The sequence below is a fragment of the Salvia splendens genome, chromosome 10 (genome assembly GCF_004379255.2).
Source record: "Salvia splendens isolate huo1 chromosome 10, SspV2, whole genome shotgun sequence".
Lineage (NCBI taxonomy): Eukaryota > Viridiplantae > Streptophyta > Magnoliopsida > Lamiales > Lamiaceae > Salvia > Salvia splendens.
The window spans coordinates 15,207,639-15,230,939 of NC_056041.1; the positions used below are offsets into that span (position 1 = coordinate 15,207,639).

Here is a 23,301-nt window from a genome sequence, read left to right on the forward strand (position 1 = left end):
CACTGGAAGCGGCTGTACTCTTCGGCTTTAGACGAAGCTGAGAAAAGAGCTATAGCCGATCAGACGAAGAATGACGAGCTTCTGGCTCGTTTGGTGAAGCTGGATGCCGATAATAAGGACTTAGAGTCCGATAAGAATGATCTGGAGGCCGAGCTGAATACGACCATTGCTGAGAGGACTGCGTACGAGGATTACATCCGTGTGCGCGGGGGAATGACCATATCAGATGTTCAGAGTCGAGTTGACGAATTGTGGGAGGAATATAATGTACTCCGGAGGAACAATGCGCTGGAGAGCTCGGCTTGCCAACAAGTCGTGACATCATTGCGGCGCTGGGCTTCTCGGTACAACATTGTTCTTTCTCGGCGCCCCTCCATAGAAAGATTCCTTCGGCATATCGTGCCAACAGATGCTCGCACTCCAGATCAAACCTTTGATTCACTTGCTCAAAACCGTACTCCAAGTCAGCAACGAACTCTGGAACAGCCGGAAACGTCAAGACGAGAACAGGCTGAAGTTCGTAGAGAAGCTGTGATTATGAGTGAGCAAGATCAACAACTGCTTCGTGAAGAGACTCTTCGCCGCCGAGGTGCTAGGGCTTCCCGGGCTCAGAGAAGAGGTGGCAGGTCGATTAGAGCATCTCGTCGACCTGCTTATTCTGCAGCTGCCTGGAACGCCCGAACTCAGCTTCACGAGGATTTTGTGAATAGATGGCTCAACTTTAGCAACCCTGGACAGTAGAATAGTCCTTTGTAATAGCGTAACGCCATCTTGTAGGGTAGCGGAGTTGTGTGCCGAACAAGATTTGAAAATGAAATTTTGTTTTTGTTTTCGCTTCTAACACTGTGTATTTACAGCTTAGCGAAAAAATTTCATCGTACTTGTCCTCGGTCTTATGAAGTAAACTTCTTTGACCGGACTTGTCTTTGGTCTGATGAAATAAACATCTTTGACCGGACTCGTCTTTGGTCTGATGAAATAAACATCTTTGACCGGACTCGTCTTTGGTCTGATGAAATAAACATCTTTGACCGGACTCGTCTTTGGTCTGATGAAATAAACATCTTTGACCGGACTCGTCTTTGGTCTGATGAAATAAACATCTTTGACCGGACTCGTCTTTGGTCTGATGAAATAAACATCTTTGACCGGACTCGTCTTTGGTCTGATGAAATAAACATCTTTGACCGGACTCGTCTTTGGTCTGATGAAATAAACATCTTTGACCGGACTCGTCTTTGGTCTGATGAAATAAACATCTTTGACCGGACTCGTCTTTGGTCTGATGAAATAAACATCTTTGACCGGACTCGTCTTTGGTCTGATGAAATAAACATCTTTGACCGGACTCGTCTTTGGTCTGATGAAATAAACATCTTTGACCGGACTCGTCTTTGGTCTGATGAAATAAACATCTTTGACCGGACTCGTCTTTGGTCTGATGAAATAAACATCTTTGACCGGACTCGTCTTTGTGTTCTAATTTGGCGATTTTCGTCGCCGGGATCGAACTTTCCCTTGTCCTAATTCGGCGAGTTTTATCGCGTGGATCGGACTTTCCCAGTTAACCGAAGTGGTCTTATGCAGTAAACCTCTTTGACTAGACATGGTCGTCCTCGGTCTTATGAGGTAAACTGCTTTGACCGAACTTGGTCGTCCTAATTCGGCGAGTTTTATCGCGTGGATTGGACTTTCCCTTGTCCTAATTCAGGCAAGTTTTATCGCGAGAATCGGACTTTTGTTGCAGTTCGTTTCAGACGAAGTGCTTGATTCTTAAGCAGAATTGTGGTCTTGTATCCTCTTTAGAAGCTTTGACACACAATCGTGGGCTTGTTGCAGCTCGTTTCAGACGAACTGCTTGTTTAAGCTGAATTGTGGTCTTGTATCCTCTTTAGAAGCTTTGACACACAATCGTGGGCTTGTTGCAGCTCGTTTCAGACGAACTGCTTGTTTAAGCTGAATTGTGGTCTTGTATCCTCTTTAGAAGCTTTGACGCACAATCGTTGGCTTGTATGTTCTAAAAAGGGGATCAGCCTTTGAAGAACGAGATACCTCAGTTTTATTTGTAAGAGACGACACTCACATAGACAGACACAACGCACGTAGAGACAAGAACAAGTAAAAAACAAAGAAAACACATAAGACTGACTGACCGGACTGTCTCTTACAAATGGAACTTCTTGAGGTTGGAAACGTACCATGTTCGGGGTACTTGTGCTCCTGACGCGTGAGTCAATTTTTAAGACCCTTTGCCGAGGACTTCTGACACCCGATATGGACCTTCCTATGTGGGCTCGAGTTCGCCCAGCTTTTCTGCTCGGCTTACTTCGTTGTTTCTCAAGACGAGATCTCCCACTTGAAATTGCAGCTTCTTCACCCTTTGGTTGTAATACCGGGCTACTTGCTCCTTGTACTTGGCTGCTTTTAGGCAGGCCAATTCTCTTCTTTCTTCGGCAAGATCTAGTTCGGCTCTCAGTCCATCACCATTCATTTCTGAGGAGAAATTGAGTTCGGGGACTGGATATGCCGATCTCAACCGAATCACGGCTTCAGTGCCGTACACCATCGAGTTCGGCTCCGGTGTGACTTCGGCCATTTCGCCGGCCTCTGATTCCGGCTGCTGTGATTGCTATGCTTGATGGTGCCGAACTGATTGCTCGGCACTTTTAAGCGCAATCTGCGAACACACTTGCTCTTTTTCGATCACCTCGGATGACCGCTATCTCTCCTTTAGTGGAGAAGGTGTTCGGCGAGGATGCCTCTGATCGCTATGACCGGGCTTCTTTTTGTCTTCTCTGGATGAGCTGTCTAAAGACCGTTTTCGACGGTCTGCCTCATCGGCACGAGAAAACTTGTCCGCAATGTCCCACATCTCTTGAGCTGTTTGCGGACCGCACTCCACGAGCTTTCTGTAGAGAGCTCCGGGCAGGATTCCATTTTGGAATGCCGAAAAGACAAGTAGATCATTGAGATTATCTACTTGTAGGCATTCCTTGTGGAATCTCGTCATAAAATCGCTGATCTTTTCGTCGCGACCTTGACGTATAGAAAGCAGCTGAGCCGAAGTGATCCGGGCTTCCGCTTTCTGAAAGAACCTCCTGTGGAAAGCATCCATTAGATCTCGGTAGGATCTAATGCTGCCTTGGGGGAGGCTATCGAACCACCTTCTTGCGTTCCCGATAAGCAGCTCGGGAAACAGCTTGCACATGTGGACCTCGTTGAGACCCTGGTTCGCCATGTTATATTGATAGCGTCCCAAGAAATCATGAGGATCCACGAGTCCGTCATAGGTCATCGACGGAGTTCGGTAGTTCTGTGGTAGGGAAGTTCGGGTAATATCGTCCGAGAACGGAGTCCTCAATGCTCCGTACATGGCGAACCCGACATTTCTTCGGTATGGAGGAGATGGAGTTCTCCTGTGATTCCGGTACCGAGGATTCTTTCTTCTGGAAGACATGATACTACTGCGGTAGTGACTGTCTCGTATGGAGGGAGAGAGAGAATCCGCCGTTTTCGCCTCCGGCTGCTTTTGGCTTCTCTGCAGGAAGGTTAAGAATTCCTCCTGCTTTTCAGCCAAAAACAGCTTGACAGCCCCGTTCAAATCGGGCTGCTGGGAAGACTCGGTGTGACGGCTTTTGGAGCGGCTTGTTCCTCCGCCATGAGAACTGGTGGTGGATTTATCCCTAGGCTGTTTTCCAGACCTATGGGATGGATTGGCTTCCTCCTGGTTCTCACGGGCAGGAATACGGGTACTCTGCGATCTGGTATGCATTTTTTGGGTTGAAAAAATGGTCAAAAATTCGCTTTATCACAAATTTGGTTCTCTGTTTCCCACAGACGGCGCCAGTGATGAATCGGCGAATTTTCGATGATGATAAATGCTATGAATCGGCGAATTTTCGATGATGATAAATGCTCGTAAAAATAAATTACGACACAGAGAATTTTACGTGGTTCGATTTACTGAGGTAAATCTACGTCCACGGGGAGAAATGAGGGCAGGTTTGTATTGCTTGATCTGCGAATTACAGCTTACAACACAGACTTGCTATATGATTATTTCTCTAGAGTGATTCCCCCCACTTTCTACCAGGTCTAAGTTCTATTTATACATTGAACTAAGATCGTGGCTTACATCATCACTCTAGGTCGTGGAGGTCGTGTAGGTCATGGCCTAAGATCGTGGCCTGAGTTGACGCCACGTGGTAGTGGGTGTGTTGGAAGTTGTGGAAATCCTGCATGGGTCCACTAACTCCTTGTTCGGTCGAAAACTGAGACCGAACTGCTTTGGTTGCCGATCTGAGAGTAGAGCTTGATGCCGACCTAAGAGCAGAGCTTGATTGGTTGGCTTTTACCGAGCTGTAGGCTGAGGCCGAACTCTTTGGTAATGCCGGACTCATACTCTTCCTTGGGCTTTGGGCTGATGGGCCGTCACTGCTGTTGGGCTTGTTTAGTCCGTACCCCATCACTACCCCCCCCGAAAGACGAAGTGAATCACTTCGGCGAAGCGAGTCACTTCGGCATTCTGGATAAAGGTACGGGGGAGGCTGGCGTCAGGGGACGTGCCTTGCATGTGACTGCATTAAATGCGACAGTAAAATTCGGCCGTTGAATCCTGAAAAGGTGGGATTCGAAACGAAGGAGGGTTTCAAGTAGGGTTTTATGGCGATTTATGTGTCGCGATTTTGATGTGTGCAAAATAGGGTTTTATGGCGAGCTTTCTGGTGGCCATGATAATCTGCAAAATATACAATGTTTGCAGATTCAATTTTGATGTGTGCGAGAAATGGGAAAACGAAGGAGGGTTTCAAGTAGGGTTTTATGGCGATTTATGTGTCGCGGAATACGGAAAAGAAAAAACAGATTACTTAGGGAAGGGGAATTTGCCCTAAAGTCTATTTGATATACTCCGACATATTTCAGGCAATTACGACTTATAGAACTAATATTTTAAAATTCTAGTAGTAAAAAACATCATTCTTTCTATTTTACTTTTTTATCATTATTCAAAACATAAAAATACAAAATATGGAGCTAAATTAATATATCGATTAAGTTAAACAAATGACACAGGAAATAAATTAAAAGATACTAGTACTACTAAACATTTATATCTATTTTTCGACTTTTGAAAACGGGAGTATAAGAACATTTTCTAACTATTTCAAATCATGATGATTTGGATATATTAATTATTGGCTAGGAGCATCCACAGTATGAAGGACTTTCCCACGGACTAGCACTAGGACTTCCCAAAAACACATTATGCCACGTTACTAGAACTTCTCACCCCACTGTCACATCACTAGGACATCCCACTGCACAATAGACAGTGGACAAGCACTAGGACTAGCCGACACCCTAGTCAATAAAATAAATTGAAAAATATGATTAATTCATTTTAATTGTTGGTGTTTATAAAATATAAAAAAATGAAGTGCAATGAGTTGTAAATATTGAGCATAAAAAAATTTAAAAAAAATTAAAAAATGGGACGTCCTACCTCTTGTCTGTCGCCTGCCCACAATAGCGGACGAGCGCACGGACAAGAAGGCGGACGTCCGCCTTATCCGACGAATGACCTCTCGTCCGCCTGAGACGTCCGTCACCCGCTCGCCGCCCACAATAGTGGACTAGCACACGGACTAGCGGCTAGTCCGCGAGCTAGTCCTCTATTATGGATGCTCTAATTGTATTTCTTAATTTTGTAATCCAACTTTCATCCATCAGAAAAGAACTAAAAATAGTTTCTATATATTTACCTTTAAAAATAGTATCACGAAATTGCAGCTTGAGCTGCATAATAACTTTGGGTAGCTAATTATATAATCAAAATTCTATCAACTTAATAATAAAGAAAAAAATAAAAATCTTCATTCTTTTTCAAAAAATGTTCTATGTACAAAGTTGTTGCTGCCCTACCTAGTCACATATTTATGGTTTATTTTCACTGTCTAATCAAGACCAAAATTTGTTGTTGATCAATTGCTATTATCTATCTACACTACATCTACTCTGATAGAATCTCATCTAATTCTGGCTGATCACTGCTTCTTAAACCAGAATCTCTCATGTTAGGCACCACTCTATCTTCCTCTGCATATTCTGTTTCAGACAGATATTGCTCCTCATCTTCCTTGTTTGATTCGTTGTTTCTATCCACCACGTTTCTTGTTGAATCCCCACGTTTCTGACATATGCAGGGTAAAGGGTGTTCGTGGAACTCGCCCCGCCCTGACTTCACCTCATTTGGCTCTCCCATGAAACCAACTTGGGATGTCCGAATATGTGAGGCGAAGTCGTTCCATGTCATGTTGTGTCGAACATTGAACAGCCGGTAGAGCTTCTTGGCATTAGGCCTAATTGTTGGCTTGTGACCAGAGTATCTCCTACAACAATATATGTCTCCACTTGTCATGAGGCCACATTTTAAAAAATAATAACATAAGAGTTCGCTATTAGTTATTTACCTCTTCCCAGCAAGAATCTTTGCCATATTTCCATTGTTGTTGGCAACAAAAACATCGCTCTCGTCACAAACAATGAAATCCAACGCAGCCATTCGTGAAGAATAGGACTGGAACTCAGCAAGCTCCTCTTTGCTAGCAAGAGTCTCTTTAGTGTGGATGTTGGGGAAGAGGGCTTTGAGAGGCGCCAGTGTTTCCTCGCCTCCGTATACTTCTCCTGATGCTACGTATATATGAACATCATTGCCAAAGCCTAATGCCCTCAGCATCAGCCCGACTTCCTCAGGAGTTAGAGGGCATTTCCCATGCCTTCGTTCTTTCTCGGGATTCTTTGTCTATTAAGGCCAATTCATATCAGTGACATTTCATACAAGATTGTACAAGGAGGCTAGACTAGACTTACATGCAGCGTTTTCCACCTCTTTCGTATTGAAGCCAGCTCTTTTGTCTCTTTCACTCCACCCCCATAGTAGCAGCCGGAGAAAGCTAACATATCAGGTTCAAATCTGTAGCAATTTTTGACAGGTAAAGAGACTCTATAGCAGATTACTAGACTTAGTGATAGGAACGCATTGGATATGCTATATATACCTCAAATGCAACGCGACATAATGGTTGCTTTTCGCTCTCATCCTTTGGGACAACTTCATACCCATATCAAGAATGGGAGCAGTGAATCTCAAGGCATGGTAGTTACCACGGCATCTTAGCTTCTGCAGATCCATATCAAGCCGATTTGAGAGCCTATAGTCGAACTTTGTAAGCTGAACTGCCTGTACCTGATGACACCCAAAACAAAGCATATTTGCATGCTCTTCAGTCTTTTGATAAATTGAGACAATAAAACTCCTTAACATGGTGAAGAAACAAACACCTACTCGCTTCCTCTGATAGATGGGGACAATTCGCGTCTCATAGCATTTCTTATTGCATTTCCTCGGAGAACGGGTGGTTATGATTCTCCCTGCTGTTTCTGGAAGCTGTGCTACAATTTTAACATCTTTGGCGAGAGACTTGATGAACCAGCCGACATTGAAGATCTCAGAGAAGTTGCTTCAGGAAACAAACATCATCGTCTTAAATTAGTCCCGATAGCAAGATTTTCAAGCAAAGATGATGGCTATGATGTTCAACAAACCTTGCGTCCTTCCAGAAAGACTTTTGATCCAGCTTAGGAACAACGAGGGTCGCGTTCAAGATGTACGCTGCAACAACAGCATCTACTATCTGTCACCACAAGAATTTGAGATCAGACAATCAAACAATGCATAGGAGAAAGGGAGGCAAACTGATTCCTAAATTGAGTATAACTTAACATGAATCTCCTTTTCGATATCTCTCTCATCGTACTTTATGAAAATGATACAAATGCAGCGGTTTGTGAATAATTAAAGCAAAAGGTGGAAACAAAAGAGATAAATTACCCCTGTTCTCTGCTGATTTAAGCCTCCGCTAGTTGCGATCAACAGATATCTACGAGGTTCAGTTTTCATCGTCGCAGCTGCCAAGTATTATGAATTACGAAAAGAAATAGAAAAATTTCCCCCAATTTAAACCAGAAAACTGGTTTCTACATATCGAAATACAGAAAACAGGGCATTGATAACAAGCTTAAATGGAAAGCAGGCTCGACGAAAACTTTAATTTGGAAACGTGATTTGATATTAGACTAAATGTGTTTGAAAAGGAAAGTTATTCATAAATTTTGGCGACGTGAACAAATCGGCGGCCATTGAGGAAAACAGATACTCCTATATTAATGAGGGATGGGAGATTACGTCGAAAGTCGTTGCTCGCATTGCTGCACCCGCAAAATAAATTCGATTGATTTGAAGTCCACACATCGCGCCCTATGATTCCTCCACTCCTCTACAGTTTCATCAACTCGATGAGATAGATAGATAGAAAACAAAATTGATTGTAATTAATATCGACAAACTCACCGGAACGCGGAAAACGTTCTCTTTCTCAGCATTAATTTGGATTCCGACTCTGTTATTGAACTTTACGACGAATAAAAAACAAATTCAGCTGAGATATAAAATGAACAAATTAAAAAAGGTTTAAAAAAATCTCCTAAAAATACCGATGTATCGAGAATGAGGCGGTGGTGGTGGCCGGTATGGTCGAAGATCGGAGGTGAGAGGAACAAGACGACGGCGAAGAGGAGGAGGAGGAGGCAGCCGGAGAGTGCGGAGAAGAGAGGAAAACGGCGGCGTCGGCGGCTGTGGTGGCGGAATACGAGGCCGTGTAGAATCTGAAGGCCGATCAGCTCATCTCTATGAGGCCTTTTCTTCATCATGCTCATGTCGTCGTGTGCAATAGAGAGAGAGAGAGAGAGATTGAATCAAGGAGGTTTTGGTGTGATGAGGAAATGCGGAGGATTTCTGATCTGCTTCAACAACAGCACAACCAACTTCAAAAATCGCAGGAGTTTCGCCTTGTGTTTCTTCTCCCGCAGCAACGACATTGTCAAGATGTTTTCTTCTCTTTTAATATTTGCAATTTGGCCCCACTTTTTTTGTGGTCGTTAAAATATTTTTTCTATACCATTAGAATGTCTACTAAATTTGCATTCCCGTTTATACTAGGTAGTATAATTTATGATTAAATTATATTGTAGTTTATGATTAAACAACTAAGTTTAATTGGATATTCATCATCACATATGAAAATATGAAATAAATCAAATTACAATCTCTCATAAAAATTGACCTCAACTATGATTCGCGTTGCTATGACCTGATTTGATTTTCACGTGATTTCACTATTAAATAGGAAATGGCTGTGAAGAAAACATTTGGTTGTTAAATTTTATTTTTATAGTGGATTTGGGTCTACAATTATGTGAATTATTAATATCTAAAATCGGTGAGGTTGTCAAAAAATTATCACGTAAAGTCGACAGTTTCTACCATTATAATTGGAAAAAGGTAATTAAATGCAATTTGAAATAGGATTTAGAATTTGGATCCGATCGAATAACATGTGTGGTTGCATATAAATAGATATATTTAAACGAAAAATACATAAATAATGATATACTATTATTTAAACGAAATATCTGAATTCTGAAACCCAATAAATATGTCAATATCACGTGATTCTCTGGCCTGCAACTTTTGTTTAAGCTAATTTCCTAGATTAAAATCCGTATTAATAATTTAATTGCTTAGGATTCACCGATCTAATGTAGCATTTTAATAACATTTGCTACCAAAAAAAGTTTTTGTCTCATATAATCATTATTTTGGGAAGATAAATGTGAAGTAAATGAATTACCGACCATCCAAGTAAAATGACAAATTTAGGAATCTAATCTCAATTCTAAGTTCTAACAAATCCCAATTGAGTTTTTTCTTTTTGTTTTCGTTTCATTTTAAGCTAAACTTATCCCAGACGCTGTTGAGATGTGAGAGCAAAATTTCCATGATTTTGAATCACAAAGTTAGTTTGTTATATTCTTTCTATTTTTTTAATAATATAGATTATATTAGGTAGTTTGTTATTAATAAAATGGTGCAGCTGATTAAACAGGTTGTAGCTTAGGCCCCCCCAAAACTATCTGGATTTATTGTAAATTAGGTTTTGTTGACTAGATGTTTGATAAGCTGTCATTATAGTTGATTAAATCATAATTAGTATTTAAAAATGATTTGTTGGGTTCAAACTTCAAATTTAATGGATTAGTTAGTTGAGAAAAATGGTGGGATTAAGAATTGATTAGATTAATAATGTCAGAAATCTCAGGGTTACGTTGAGCTACTTGCAGAAAATGTCTCGCTTACAAAGAAGCTGTCGTTTTTTATCCAATCACGCCAATATTTTTAATAAGTGTATAAATATTAATATTGATTTAGGTAACAATATTTTTACAAAATTATTGATATACGCATTGTGTGGACCATTCGTAGCATAGATTTGTTTAATCATCGAATTAAGGTATATTTAATGTATTTGAAATGCTCAAAAAGAAAGTTACATTCTACTATAAAAATACTTTTGGTATGGTTTTTGTATTAACAAAATTGGATTGAACTATTCCACGATAAATAAAGTGATAAACATGGTTGGTTTTCAATGTACAAAGAAATTAGTAGTATATTTCTATTTGCTATTTTGAGACTGTTACATTCTTGAATTTTATACTCTCTTCTTATCTGCTATAATGAAGAGATAAAAAATGTAATCCCTTCGTTCATTAAAAGTAATTTCATTGGGAGTATTAAATTTTGTTGACTGTATTCTTGTAGATAAATAAGAATTCAGTCATCTAGTTTAATCTTTACAGCCACAATATAGTGTATTTGTATTTCTATCATGTGCGAAATTTTGAAAAATATAATGGCTGCTTAAAAAATAAAAAAATGTATGGTGGAAACTAATAGAAATCTTGAAGTTAAATTAGATCCAAAACTTAACACGACTTTTTACAGGCGACAAAATTCATTCTTCAAAACCTAGTTTGAGTTTTGTTTTTTATATGATTAAATGTTAAACATTATGTGTATATAGTTTTGAGTTTGGTCAAATTCTAATCTATTCCGTAATTTTAAAAAATAGTCGGTTACTGTATATCATAACTTTGATATTTTTCTCATTTGTCACATACAAAAAATTTCATCATGCTACGCTTTTAAATATCCAAATGTTTTGTTTGCATATTATTTTCGCTTCCCAAAATTCAAAAGCATATATAGTTTTCCCAAATTATAGACCATAGGCCAATTATGAAAAATATCAAAGATGATATAATTGGCTATATTTTTGAAAAATTATGAAATAGACCAAAATTTGTTTAAACTTCATAGTTTTTTTTAGCCATTTACTTTTTTAAATACAATCATTAAATTGGGCTTTTTAGCCATTTACTTTTTAATTTTTTGAAATACAATCATTAAATTCGGGGAGCTCGCATTTCACTCAAATGATTTATTTATTTGAATCTACCGTTGGATGTCATTAATTATATTCTCATGGTCAGGCATCATTGGAATAATACATGTCTCTTAATTTAATTTACACTAAGTAAGTATTATTCAAAGTTCCGAGTTGTTAATATAAATTCCAGAGTTTTTATGGCGATACAAAGGGAAGCGAGCTTCACACTTAATTTAATTACTGTCTACTACAAGATGATAACTATCGGAGTAGTAAAACTTGTCCAATTTATTTTCAATAATTTTTCCAAACTATCAATATGAATTTACTATGTAAATTGTAATCTAAGTAGTTGGATTGAATCGATTGATAAAACTGATTTGCTAGGCGGACAAACTTCACATGTAAATGAGACTTACATTTTTCAAGATGACTGTTGCATAAATATTAGTCTCAGAATCTCAAAATTAGTAGCGGTATACATTCGTGTTGGAATCCTATTTTGTCTAATTTGAACAATCTGAACTACGCAAATGGTCTCTGAACTATGCGTTTCGCATGTATGCCTCTAAACTTTTAAAAATATCATGGGTAGTCCCAGGATTAAAGTGTAATCACATTCATGATACTTGTTCACTATTCATCGCAATTTTGCACAAAAATTATCTCACAAGGCATGTATGACATTTTTGTACTTTCATATTTTGGTACTAGATAAGTATAATATTTACTTTATCTCTCTCTAGTATTGGATATGATATTTTATAGTTTTGGATATGATGTTTTCTTATAGTTTGAGTGTTTAAAATGATATTTTCACTTTACTTTTTCAATCACCTCATCTTTTTCTCTTTCTCTAAAAATTTTAAAAAATAAAAATAAAAATAAAAAATATTATGAAAATCTTTAATATATTAATTATAAAAATGAAAATTATAAATTTAATTTACAAACTAACTTGTAGCTAAAATTTTCATTTTGATTCGATTATTTTAATATTAAAAATAAAAATTTAAGATAAATAAAAAATAAAAAATTTAGAGTTAATTAAAAAAATTTCCTATTTCGCTTGGGCAATTTACCTAAAATTAAAAGATGGACAGGACACAAGATAATTCTCTTCTTGTTAGCTAACGCAAAAATAACCTTTCAGCTAATTCCATTTAATGTAGATGTTTGTTTCTTTTGTTGGTGGTCTTTTGGTTTCACAAGTGTTCATCTTGGACTTGCTTTTCTAGTTGTGCTTGGTGTGTTCATTTTTTTGTGATGTTTCTATGCTTTTTGGGAAGTCTTTTTTTTTTTAATAATTATTCGCTTTTGTACTCATTTTTTCATCATATTTTGAATGGTTTAAACCTTCCCCTTTTAATATAAAAATCATTAGTATCCAAATATATATAATTATCTCTTCCCAAATTTGCAATCTCTAGTAGTCTCAATGGAGAAGCCAGGTGAAAATTTATGAAATTGCAGATCATGTGCTCGAATTCTTTATGGAATTTCGATGGCACATTAGTTATGCTTATGCCCAAACCAAGTAATACTGCTTTCTAGCTTCATGGATCCTTCATGCGATTAACTGAAGCCATGTTCCAGAGCTATTTCAAGATTCAACACAGAATTATCACTCGTAGCTTCATTATATCTTCTTTTGGTGCAACTCCTCCTTGTGTGGAATCTTTTGCAATGAGCTTGAATCATGGGAGACTTTATGATTTTCATCTATGCTGTGAGGTTTGTATACTTTTTTGTAATAAGTAGTTGCAATTTCTGGAGTTGTAGGAGAGTTGAGTAAAAATTACTTGGATTTGTATATTACTTTATGTATCCAAATTTGAATTGATATAAAAGAATTGGAATGAATTCAATGTGTATTAGTACAATCTTGTAATGTGAGGTCAATAACCAACCGTTTTCTTATGCCTCTCTTTTCTTGAGTAAATATGAATCTAATTGAAACACCCTTCTGCTTTTTCTACTATAAGAGCATCTCCAGTGGCTCTGGACATGCAATAGCCCTCACATAGCCTATCCACATCACTAATAACAATTATATAATTTAATTTACAATCGTAGCAACATACGAAATTTAATTTACGAGACAAATACAAGAAAATTGAATAATACTAGTAAAATTTAAAAAAGTACAATAATTTAAAAAAATACAAAAATTAAAAAGTACAATAAAAAAATTACATAAAAAAATCACTCCTCGCCTCCGTCGTCGCTCAGCCCTTCGTCGTCGTCGCCGCCGCCTCCGTAGCCACCAACGCCGCGGCTACTCCCGCCGGTATCCCTCTGCAACCCCTCCAATTCTTCACGCATGCTCCGGAGCAATACGCGAAGATAAGCCTTCTCCTCGGGGTCCACCGCCGTCCGGAAGTCGGCTAACGTCTTCACCATTTGAGCGCACGTTTGTTGACGCGCGAAGAATTTGAGCTCCTAGGTGGACCTGCCGAGGGGGGATGCCGACTGGACCTCCTGGGAACTCGGGGTACCCCCCTCGCATCCCGTTGCGCCCGCCTTTGGCCAACCGGGCGAGGTCGGCGACCGAACGAACGAGGGGTCGGGACCTCCTAGGCCGTCTCGGGGAGGTCGTGGGAACCACCGCTGCTGTCGTTATAATCACCGGTATAGTTCAGTTTCTGCTTCTTCGGCCAGCCAGTGTCGACACCTGCCCGGAATTTCTCTGACTCGTTGAGCACAAGGTAGCAGTTCCAGTAGGTGAACTCATAGTACTTCCCGGGATCCGGGTAGGCTCTCTCTCCAATCCTCCTGCTGTCTTCCTCTGTTTGGCCATTGGTCCGCATGCGGAGGGCGTTGGCGTACAAACCTGAAAATCGAGAGACGACAGACCTGATTCGGTCCCAGCACTTCCGACACTCCTCCCCGGTGCGCGGTCTCCCTTCAGGGCAAAATGCCCTGTAGGTTGCGGCTATCTTGGCCCACAAGTTGACGATCCTCTGGTTGTTCGAAACGAGAGGATCATCGCAGACACTCACCCACGCCTTGGCCACCGCAACGTTCTCCGCGTCCGCCCACTTCCTCCGGACCCGGCTATCCTCACCCGGCTGAGACGACTCGCCAACCTTCTTGGCCTTGTCCTTCTTCTTAGGGGCGCTCCGACCCCGCCCTACTCCCCGGCTTTGAATGGGAGTTTCCGGAACCTCGTTAATATCAAAACCCAACTCCTCTAAGGAGAAGGTCTCATACTGCGTGTACTGTGCATCCGTTGGGGTCGATGCGTGCGAAAAACCGGTGAAAAAATCAAAAGCCGGCCGATAGACGTTTTCCCCCCCGGGCGTCCCCTGCGGCGGTGGCATCATCTGCTGCGCCGGTGGCTGCATCCCGGGTGCCCACCCCGGCATCATCTGCATAGGGGGTTGCATCGGCGGTACCCCCTGCCAAGCCGGCACACTTCCCACGGCGGTCATCGGTGGCATCATCTGCTGCCACAGGTACATGTTGTAGTACCCGGTCATCGGAGGCCAACCACCTACCACGGGAGCCGGGGGAGTCTGAGACCCGGTCGTCACTGGAGTACCTTCGTAGTTGTTCTCCATTTCTCGTTGTTGATCTTGTACAGAAATTAAGATAGAGAGAGTACTCGTTAAAACAAGTGGGGCGAATGAAAATGATTTCCAACACGCGTATATATAGTGTTTCGAAAAATTAAAAAAAAAATTAAAAATCTGACGCCGGTCTGACGCCGATCCGGGGCCAATAATGGCGCCGTGAGGATCGGCGTTAGCCCAAGAATCGGCGTGGGCACGCCGATTTCGCCGACGCCGCTTGCAATGGTTCGGCGTCAGCACCGGCGTCCGCGAAAAATCGGCGTGCGGGTGATGCCGCCGCCATTGGAGATGCTCTAATAGTTTTTCTGTGGAAAAGATGATGTAAAAAGAAATACTTAAAAAAGTTAAAAAGGTTTTGATAAAATCAAGATAGAAATTTTCCTTCCAAAACAAAAGTTGGTTTAATTTTGTAAATATGGTAAATAATCGGAGATGATATCAACAAAAGAATAGTAGTTGTAGGCGTGGTGTCGACTCGATATACTTCGGACTCAATCGAATAATTTAAGCCACCTACAAAATTTCTTGGCTTGCTAAAGCTGAGGAGAGAAGAACCGCCTTTTATTGTTTCATTATCTTTCTATTTGTCACCTTCCTTAATTTTGGAAATATCGCAAACTCATGTTGGTTTAGTTGTTTTCTCATGTAGTCTCTCACTCCGCCGTTTTCCCTTTTTGTCAGAATCGATTGCATTGTGAGAGGACTGTAGAGGCCCGGATATGGCGGCCGCCCAGCTCGCTGCTGGCACTGCGGTTTCTTGCGGCTTACCCAAGGAAACCAACAAATTGTATTCTTTGGCGGTAAGCTCGAAAGGGTTTCGGTGTTCGGTGGGAAAAAGAAGAAGCTTTGGGGCAAAATTGTTGCTGCCATCTCCAATTATTCGACGGAGGGAGATTTTTCCAAGACTGAATTGTCAGTTAAGGCCGGATTGCAACGTGGAGTCTGATGACGTGGGGGAGACTGTTGCTCTTAAACAAGAACCCCTCTCCCTAGACTCAAATGGAGGGCCTAGGTATGACTATCTATTTGTTTAATGGTTCATGCTTGTTTGGAAAAAGATGAGCTTTTTGCAATGTGTTTGATGCTTTTGAACTAAAATTGTGATGGAGAGGAGAATTAGTGTTTTTGATGCCATAGGAGTGCTTTCTTGATGATCTTTGTTTGCTGCTGTGTTACATGTAGTTCAGATGGCATGTCTGATTTATGCGTCGATGAGGTAGCTTCTGGTGCTTGTTTATATAGATTCTTCTTGTTTGCAGTGAATTGAATGGGGCTGTCTCTTCTCAAATAAGTGAGAAGAGGGAAGCTACTACTGATAATGCTGCAAGCAATGTTAGGCGCGAGCTTGTGATGTTGTCGTTACCAGCAATTGGTGGGCAGGCGATTGATCCGATTGTGCAACTGTTGGAGACTGCCTATATTGGTCGTTTGGGTAAGATGCTAGCTCCACCTTACTTTTTTGCTAGTTATTGCTATAGTTGCTCGGATTTTTCTTCATGTAACAAAGAGAAGATCAACAAATTACTTTTGAAAAACACAGATTTCTTCTTTCCCTTTTCTTTCCTATTTGTCAAACTGTTAATGTCTTTATTCTTTTAAGGATATGATGAAAATTATCGTTTTTTCCCCTCACACATAGCTTGTCTTCAGGTGCTGTGGAGTTGGGTTCTGCTGGAGTCTCCATCTCACTCTTCAACATAATCTCGAAGCTTTTCAATATTCCCCTCCTCAGTGTTGCTACTTCTTTCGTGGCTGAAGACATTGCAAAGAATGCAAGCAAACCCTCAACCAATAATGCAGTAGAAAAGATGCAGCTATCTTCAGTGTCGACAGCTCTGTTTTTAGCTGTTGGCATTGGCATCTTTGAAGCTACGGCACTTGTTTTGGGATCTGGACCTCTTCTCAGTTTGATGGGCATATCACCGGTATGCTTCTTTTTCTGTTTGCCTTATTGTGAACCATTTCCATTCATGGCAGCTCCAAAGTGGCTCTTTATTGTCGCTGCAGGCTTCTTCAATGCGTGCTCATGCACAGAGGTTTCTTATCCTGAGGGCCCTAGGTGCTCCTGCTTTTGTTGTTTCTTTGGCCCTTCAAGGCATTTTTCGCGGCTTCAAGGATACAACAACGCCTGTATACTGTTTAGGTAAGTTTTCGGTTTTATTTATTTCGTTGAATTTCTGATCAAGCAATTCAATGACTCGTTTATGTTATCCATTTTACGCCTGATAAATCATACTTAGACATGGTATGTATCTTTTCCTGAAAAACGATGCAACTTTGGCCTGTGCAGGATTTGGAAATTTTACAGCTATACTCCTCTTTCCCCTGTTTATGCATTATTTTCAGTTAGGTGTCAATGGAGCTGCAATTTCCACCGTTATCTCTCAGTATGTGATTCATTTATGCTTCTCCCATGATTTCATTTAACTTAGATACTAGGTTATACGTTTTCTCAGTTTTTCTGTTTTAAATTTCAATGACTCATTCATTGTGGCAGATACATTGTCACCTTCTCAATGGTATGGTGTCTTAACAAGAGAGCGGTATTATTGCCTCCAAAGCTCGGCGAACTGCAGTTTGGTAATTATCTGAAATCAGGTAAGCTTGTTTTTCTTCTACTACTCTCCCTTCATGTTTCTTATTGACATAGTGTATTGGAGTTTATTGGTATCTGACAAGTTTAGGGGGTTAGGTGGTTTTCTAATTGGGAGGACTCTTGCTGTTCTTCTCACGATGACACTTGGTACATCCATGGCGGCTCGCCTGGGCCCCGTAGCTATGTCTGCTCATCAAATTTGCACCCAAGTTTGGCTTGCTGTATCACTACTTACTGATGCACTTGGAGCAGCAGCTCAGGTGATCCTCTCTTTCCCTTTTCCTGCATTTTCTTTTCATGGGGCTTATGTTGATTACTTCGTGAGTCACAAATTTTGGCTTTCGACAGGCCTTGGTCGCCAGTTACATATCCAAAAAAGAGTATGCTAACGTGAAGGATGTCACTCAGTTTGTATTAAAGGTACTTACAGCTAATGCATTCTATTCTGAATGAGGTTCTCGTTTAATTTTCTGACATTGGCTTTTTGTGTTCCAGATTGGTCTTGTTACTGGCATTTCCTTGGCTGTGATACTAGGTTTTTCTTTTAGTTCATTGGCTCCGATATTTACCAAGGATGCTGAAGTCTTGAGGATCGTTAGAACTGGTGTCCTGGTGAGTATGCACTACGAGGTTGTTTTGTTTTAATTACCGATAATATTCCTAACTTGGTTTCATATAATGATGCAGTTTGTCTGTGCCAGCCAACCTATAAATGCTCTAGCTTTTATACTTGATGGTCTCTACTATGGTGTCTCGGATTTCCGTTTCGCTGCAATCTCAATGGTAACTTTATAAGGTGTTCTGTTACACGATTGATCATGTTAGTAACAACATAAAGCATTAATTTGATATGATCAAATATCCAATCGTAGATGGGGTCTGGTGCAATATCATGTGTGGTTTTGCTATATGCTCCTAAGCTTGTTGGTCTTCCCGGTGTTTGGTTCGGTCTGACTCTTTTAATGGCACTGAGAACAGCAGCTGGATTCATCAGGTAAAGTAGACACTCATCTTGCGTCTTCTTTTGTCAAATCGAACCAAGTAGTATAACGTTTCTACCTCTCTCTCCCATTGTGTTGAATTTGATTCATTTGTATATCCTTCTTTTCAGATTGTCACAACGTAGTGGCCCGTGGTGGTTCCTCCACAGCGATCTTAACAAAGTCAAGGTAGGTTTTGGCTAGTGCAGAATTTTCATTTGTGGTGGTGTAGCTTGATGAATGAATGTGGAAGTGTGCTTGTTTCAAAATTTTCAATGGGATGGCTGTGAGTGTTGGTCCAATTTTGAAATTTTGTTCAACTTTCAGCTTGTATGATGAGAATTCAAGAAGTGAAGGATGTTTGAGAACTCTGTAGCCCTTTGGAGCCATGGAAGAACAATCTGCAGGAGCTTGTTTGGAGGGTGCAACACTGAAATTTACAATTTATAAATCAAGTGGATGGATGCAATTTAGGTTTTCTTCTTTCTTTTTATTGGTCAAAAGATCACACTGTCTCAACACAACTTGTCTAAGGGCATCGGCAACGCAGGCTTGCTCGCTCGTCCTGCAGGAATGACATAGCCATGAGCTGCGTTGCAAATATCTCATGGGGGAGGGAAAGCTAGCGGGCCACTTGTCACGCCCACATGTGGCCCGCGCAGCCAGCTAGAATGGAGTGTGCAGCCCACATGTGGACGTCCGAGTGAGCTTCATTTCAGTCTATTAATTCTAAGTTTTTAACTACCAATACTTTTATAAATACTCCAATTCTCTCCATTTTCTTCGCACTCTAATTCATTTTCTTCGCTCGAATTCTATTTCTTCTCCACAACAACATTGATTTTTTGAAGTTTGCAACGCATTCAAGAGGCTTACGACGCATGTCTAAGGTCCATCACTTGTACCATTTGATATAAACAACATTTCGTTTGCAGGCGCTGATCCAGGCTTATGCCTGATCGTTGTCGCTCCATACTACGTCCCTTCCCAAGCCTTGGACAATGTCCAACTTTTCGGCAGAAGTGCTAATCTAGATTGGTGCGCCCATGTCTCAGTCCGCTTAAAAGGCGCCCCCACGCACACAAATAAAATCATTCAATCCCATTTTAAATGAGTCAGCTTGAAAATCTAAATTTTTTGCGCATCTAAATCATGGAGGTCAATATTCCACCAGCAGCGCGGAGGTGGCTCTAGGTCGACTATAATTTCAAGCAACGATTCAGGTGGGAAATGTCGAGATGAAGTTGAGAATGAGTCATCCAATTGGATAAACGCAAAAGCAATGATGAGAAGGTGGCGATCTCGATCCCAAAAAAAAAAAAGGTAGCGACCTTGAGCAATATGGTGGCACGAGAAGAAGTTAGTGATTCCGGTCAACACTTGAGATGGCAAACTAAGGCGGGGGGGTTGTATAATGTGTTGTTGAAGCCTACAGCACAAAAACAAGTTTTCTATTGACTCCCAAAACAGTTTGATGTACGTTAAAAATGTAAAATAAATTTCTAGTAAAAGTTAGTTATGAATTGAGTTAGTAGTAACATTGCAATTTTATAATTTTAATTATGTAAATATGTTATTTTAATTAATCTCATCAATTTAATTAGAATATACAATCTTTAATTAAAAGAAATAATAATATGGTTTTGGATGTTAAAGGATAGAGATCAAGTTGTGCGTGGATCAACTAAGAGATGCCTTGTGAATTGTGGATGCGGTAACTACCATTTGTGTGCTACATTCACCAGTTAGCGTCAAAGGAACACAAAAGCAAATGATAATTTCATTATTGGGATATCAAACAGCTCTACCAAATGCAAAATTTCAACTTTTGCCCTATCAATTGAGAAGATCCTCTTATCATTATTAGCCTTGGAACAATGAAACTCAACTATGAAATATGTAAATAAATATCACTATAAGAAATCTGGAGTCACTCCAGATTTGCTAGGACAGCATCCACAACTTCCTGGGTGGTACAGTTTCCTCCAAGATCTTTGGTTCGGTATTTACCTTCTTCTACTACGCGCTTCACTGCAATCTCCAATCGGTCCGCAAATGAAGGAAACTGCAGGTGTCTCAGCATCATAGCCGATGAAAGAAGCAGAGCCACCGGATTAGCCTTCTTTTGCACCAGTAATTTGTCATTACCCACATTACCTGCAGAAGCCCCTTGCTCAAATATCGCATGATCAGCGCCCACATTCCCTGAAGTCACAGCCAGATTTGTCAAAAGTTAAACAGCCTGGAAAGACACAATGACTCCACCATAATAGCTACATTCTCATCATAAAAAAGTGAATTCCCAGTGAATAAAGTCCTTCGTTGGGAAAAGAATGTCTCGAGTTTGTTTACGACACATACCTCCAGGCATGAAACCAGTACCACCTGCTATACCAGCAGCTGTATTTGCAACCAGATTCCCATAAAGGTTTGGAGTAACCTGAAAATTTAAATATTCTCTGTAATGAGTTCAAGGCGGTATATGTTTTAAGGCCAACAGTGAAAATCCACATGCACCTCATATGGAAGGGGAAGATGAACATCACCAAATTACTTTCACCTCACTTACCATCACATCAAATTGCTCTGGCTTGGAAACAAGTTGCATTGAGCAGTTATCCACAATCATCTCATTGTACTCGATACTGGGATATTTGCTAGCAACTTCGCGACAGGATTCTAAAAATAGACCATCAGCAAGCTTCATGATGTTAGCTTTGTGCACAGCTGTCACTTTCTTCCGGTGGTTGAGATAGGCATACTCGAAAGCATATTTTGCAATCCGTTCTGAACAGAACTTTGTTATCACCTAGCAATGGTCACAAAGTAAGAAACAAATAATAGCAACTCATTTCTTACATAGTGACCAACAATTATGCTTGCAATATCAAGAAGAATAATGGATAATCTAAGTTTTCCCCCAGAGCCATACTACAGAAGGCTTGCTTAACTGATCCAATTTAAAAAAATACTACTAATAATGCAAAAGGAAAATAAATATTTTGGAAAAATTCGAAAGGACAGATAAGATTAAGCTCTAAACAGCATAATCCAAGCTCTGTGGTTAAATACTTTGTTCAAGTGTCAAACCACAACTTCACGTCTGATGTAATTCACTTTCAATTCTCAAAAATCAACATTGATCCCAAGACTATATGATCAATTAGATGACTGCCTTTTTACATTAATCAAATTCCTACTCAGAAACTCAACCATCTAGAACATATAAGATCATCCAGTTACTCATCCTTTTTCTATTTGGAGAGTTGCAGAATATTAATGATCAATAGCGGAACTAACTACAAGATTCACAAACTAAAAATTAGGTCCTCTAATTTCATAATTATTCCATGCATTCCATTAGCTAAATGAATATTGATTAATCTAACACTTCCCCAAAATATATACTCAAACAATTCCATAGCTGAAAAGTAGCACAGATCCAACACACACATACACACAAACACAAATGCGAGGGACATAAATACCTTAAGGCTTTCAACTACACCGGGAATAACCTCATGCTCAAGACCGGCGTACTCTCCCTCAGTATTCTCCCGGATCACGACAATATCTACATTATCGTGGCGCGTGGGGAGCCCGGGCAGATTAAAGCAGTGGACGAGCGAGGCATAGAGATCGAGCTCCTTCCTCAAAATCATATTCAGAGAGCTCACCCCTCCGCCCACGGGAGTCCTCAATCCTCCTTTCAGGCACACCTTATTCTTCTTAATCGATTCGAGCACCTCCGGCGGCACGTTATTCATGTCGCCTCGCACGTCATACCTCTCGAAATACACGGGCGCGTGCATCGCCTCCATGACCTGTTCGACAGCGTCGGTCACGAGCGGGCCGACGCCGTCTCCAGGGATCAGAGTGACGGGGCGGGGAGATCCGTCGCCGGGGCTGGGCATGTAGGTGATGGATCGCGTGGGGAATCGGGCGGAGAGGAGATTCCTGACGATCGGGAGCGTGCGGCGAGACATCGTGATCGATCGGAGATGGAGAGAGGAATTAGGGTTGGATGGTTAGTTTTTTTTCGGAAATGAGATGTGATTCAATTTCAGGTGGTGATGGAGTTTCATGGAAATGTGAAGTATGAATGAGCGGGTAAAACGAGTAACGCATCTATTCTCGCTTTTTGCAATCTACCCCCAAAGTTTTCTATTATATTTTCTGGACCCCTTTTGAATTTTAGGTAGTAAAGTAATTATACACATTTAACTAAAATAGAAGGTATTCTATTATAAGTGGTGATGTTTGGTGTTTCACTTTATGTTTTAACATAACTAGTGTTAACACTCGTGCTATGCACGGGACATAAGATTTTTCAAATAATGAAGATAAATTATAAAGTTAGTAGATTAAAAAAAAGGATAATAAGAATATAATGATGTATATAGTTAAGAATATGTGTTAATTACAATAAGTATTTATAATATTATAAACATCTAAAAATATTATACTATAAATTATAAAGTTAGTAGATTAAAAAAGGATAATAAGAATATAATGATGTAGTATATGGTTAAGAATATGTGTTAATTACAATAAGTATTTATAATATTATAAACACCTAAAAACATTATAGAATTTATAAAGTTAGTAGACTAAAAAAAGGATAATAAGAATATAATGATGTAGTATATGGTTAAGAATATGTGTTAATTACAATAAGTATTTACAATATTATAAACACCTAAAAACATTATAAACAATAGGAGTAACAAAAAAGAGAAATGTACTCCTCAGTCCTCTCAACCGACTCTAAATGAAACTTTAACATTCGACAAACGATTTTA

General features: G+C 40.1%; 3 protein-coding genes across 5 annotated transcripts; 1 reads left to right on the forward strand and 2 right to left on the reverse strand.

Annotated features, from left to right (window-relative positions):
* Nucleotides 1–5,871: 5,871 nt before the first annotated feature.
* Nucleotides 5,872–8,911, reverse strand: LOC121750829 (protein ROOT HAIR SPECIFIC 17-like). 2 transcript variants are annotated; one of them, XM_042145448.1, is made up of 10 exons: nucleotides 8,554–8,911; nucleotides 8,411–8,470; nucleotides 8,246–8,336; nucleotides 7,892–7,962; nucleotides 7,606–7,694; nucleotides 7,346–7,520; nucleotides 7,059–7,246; nucleotides 6,871–6,973; nucleotides 6,471–6,802; nucleotides 5,872–6,389 (listed from the first exon to the last, which is right to left on the reverse strand). In XM_042145448.1, exons 1-10 carry the CDS (start codon nucleotides 8,773–8,775, stop codon nucleotides 6,011–6,013), a joined length of 1,710 nt encoding a protein of 569 aa, XP_042001382.1. In that variant the 5' UTR covers nucleotides 8,776–8,911; the 3' UTR covers nucleotides 5,872–6,010. The 2 variants fall into 2 exon arrangements, with proteins under 2 accessions (XP_042001382.1, XP_042001381.1); XM_042145447.1 differs by having other exon boundaries at nucleotides 7,892–7,968.
* Nucleotides 8,912–15,388: 6,477 nt separating this feature from the next.
* On the forward strand, nucleotides 15,389–19,312 carry LOC121752153 (protein DETOXIFICATION 45, chloroplastic-like). 2 transcript variants are annotated; one of them, XR_006040267.1, is made up of 14 exons: nucleotides 15,389–15,935; nucleotides 16,183–16,355; nucleotides 16,574–16,848; nucleotides 16,931–17,066; nucleotides 17,214–17,310; nucleotides 17,421–17,521; nucleotides 17,616–17,779; nucleotides 17,868–17,939; nucleotides 18,015–18,131; nucleotides 18,207–18,302; nucleotides 18,392–18,513; nucleotides 18,631–18,688; nucleotides 18,827–18,973; nucleotides 19,050–19,312. XR_006040267.1 is itself a non-coding variant. In XM_042147061.1 (13 exons), the coding sequence occupies exons 1-13, from the start codon at nucleotides 15,643–15,645 to the stop codon at nucleotides 18,833–18,835; spliced, it is 1,713 nt and encodes a 570-aa protein (XP_042002995.1). In that variant the 5' UTR covers nucleotides 15,389–15,642; the 3' UTR covers nucleotides 18,836–19,312. The 2 variants fall into 2 exon arrangements, 1 of the variants encoding a protein (XP_042002995.1); XM_042147061.1 differs by having other exon boundaries at nucleotides 18,827–19,312.
* A 950-nt stretch (nucleotides 19,313–20,262) lies between these two features.
* Nucleotides 20,263–22,560, reverse strand: LOC121752154 (isocitrate dehydrogenase [NAD] regulatory subunit 1, mitochondrial-like). The gene is made up of 4 exons (XM_042147062.1): nucleotides 21,988–22,560; nucleotides 21,069–21,308; nucleotides 20,861–20,939; nucleotides 20,263–20,704 (listed from the first exon to the last, which is right to left on the reverse strand). Exons 1-4 carry the CDS (start codon nucleotides 22,483–22,485, stop codon nucleotides 20,430–20,432), a joined length of 1,092 nt encoding a protein of 363 aa, XP_042002996.1. The 5' UTR covers nucleotides 22,486–22,560; the 3' UTR covers nucleotides 20,263–20,429.
* Between the last annotated feature and the right edge of the window lie 741 nt (nucleotides 22,561–23,301).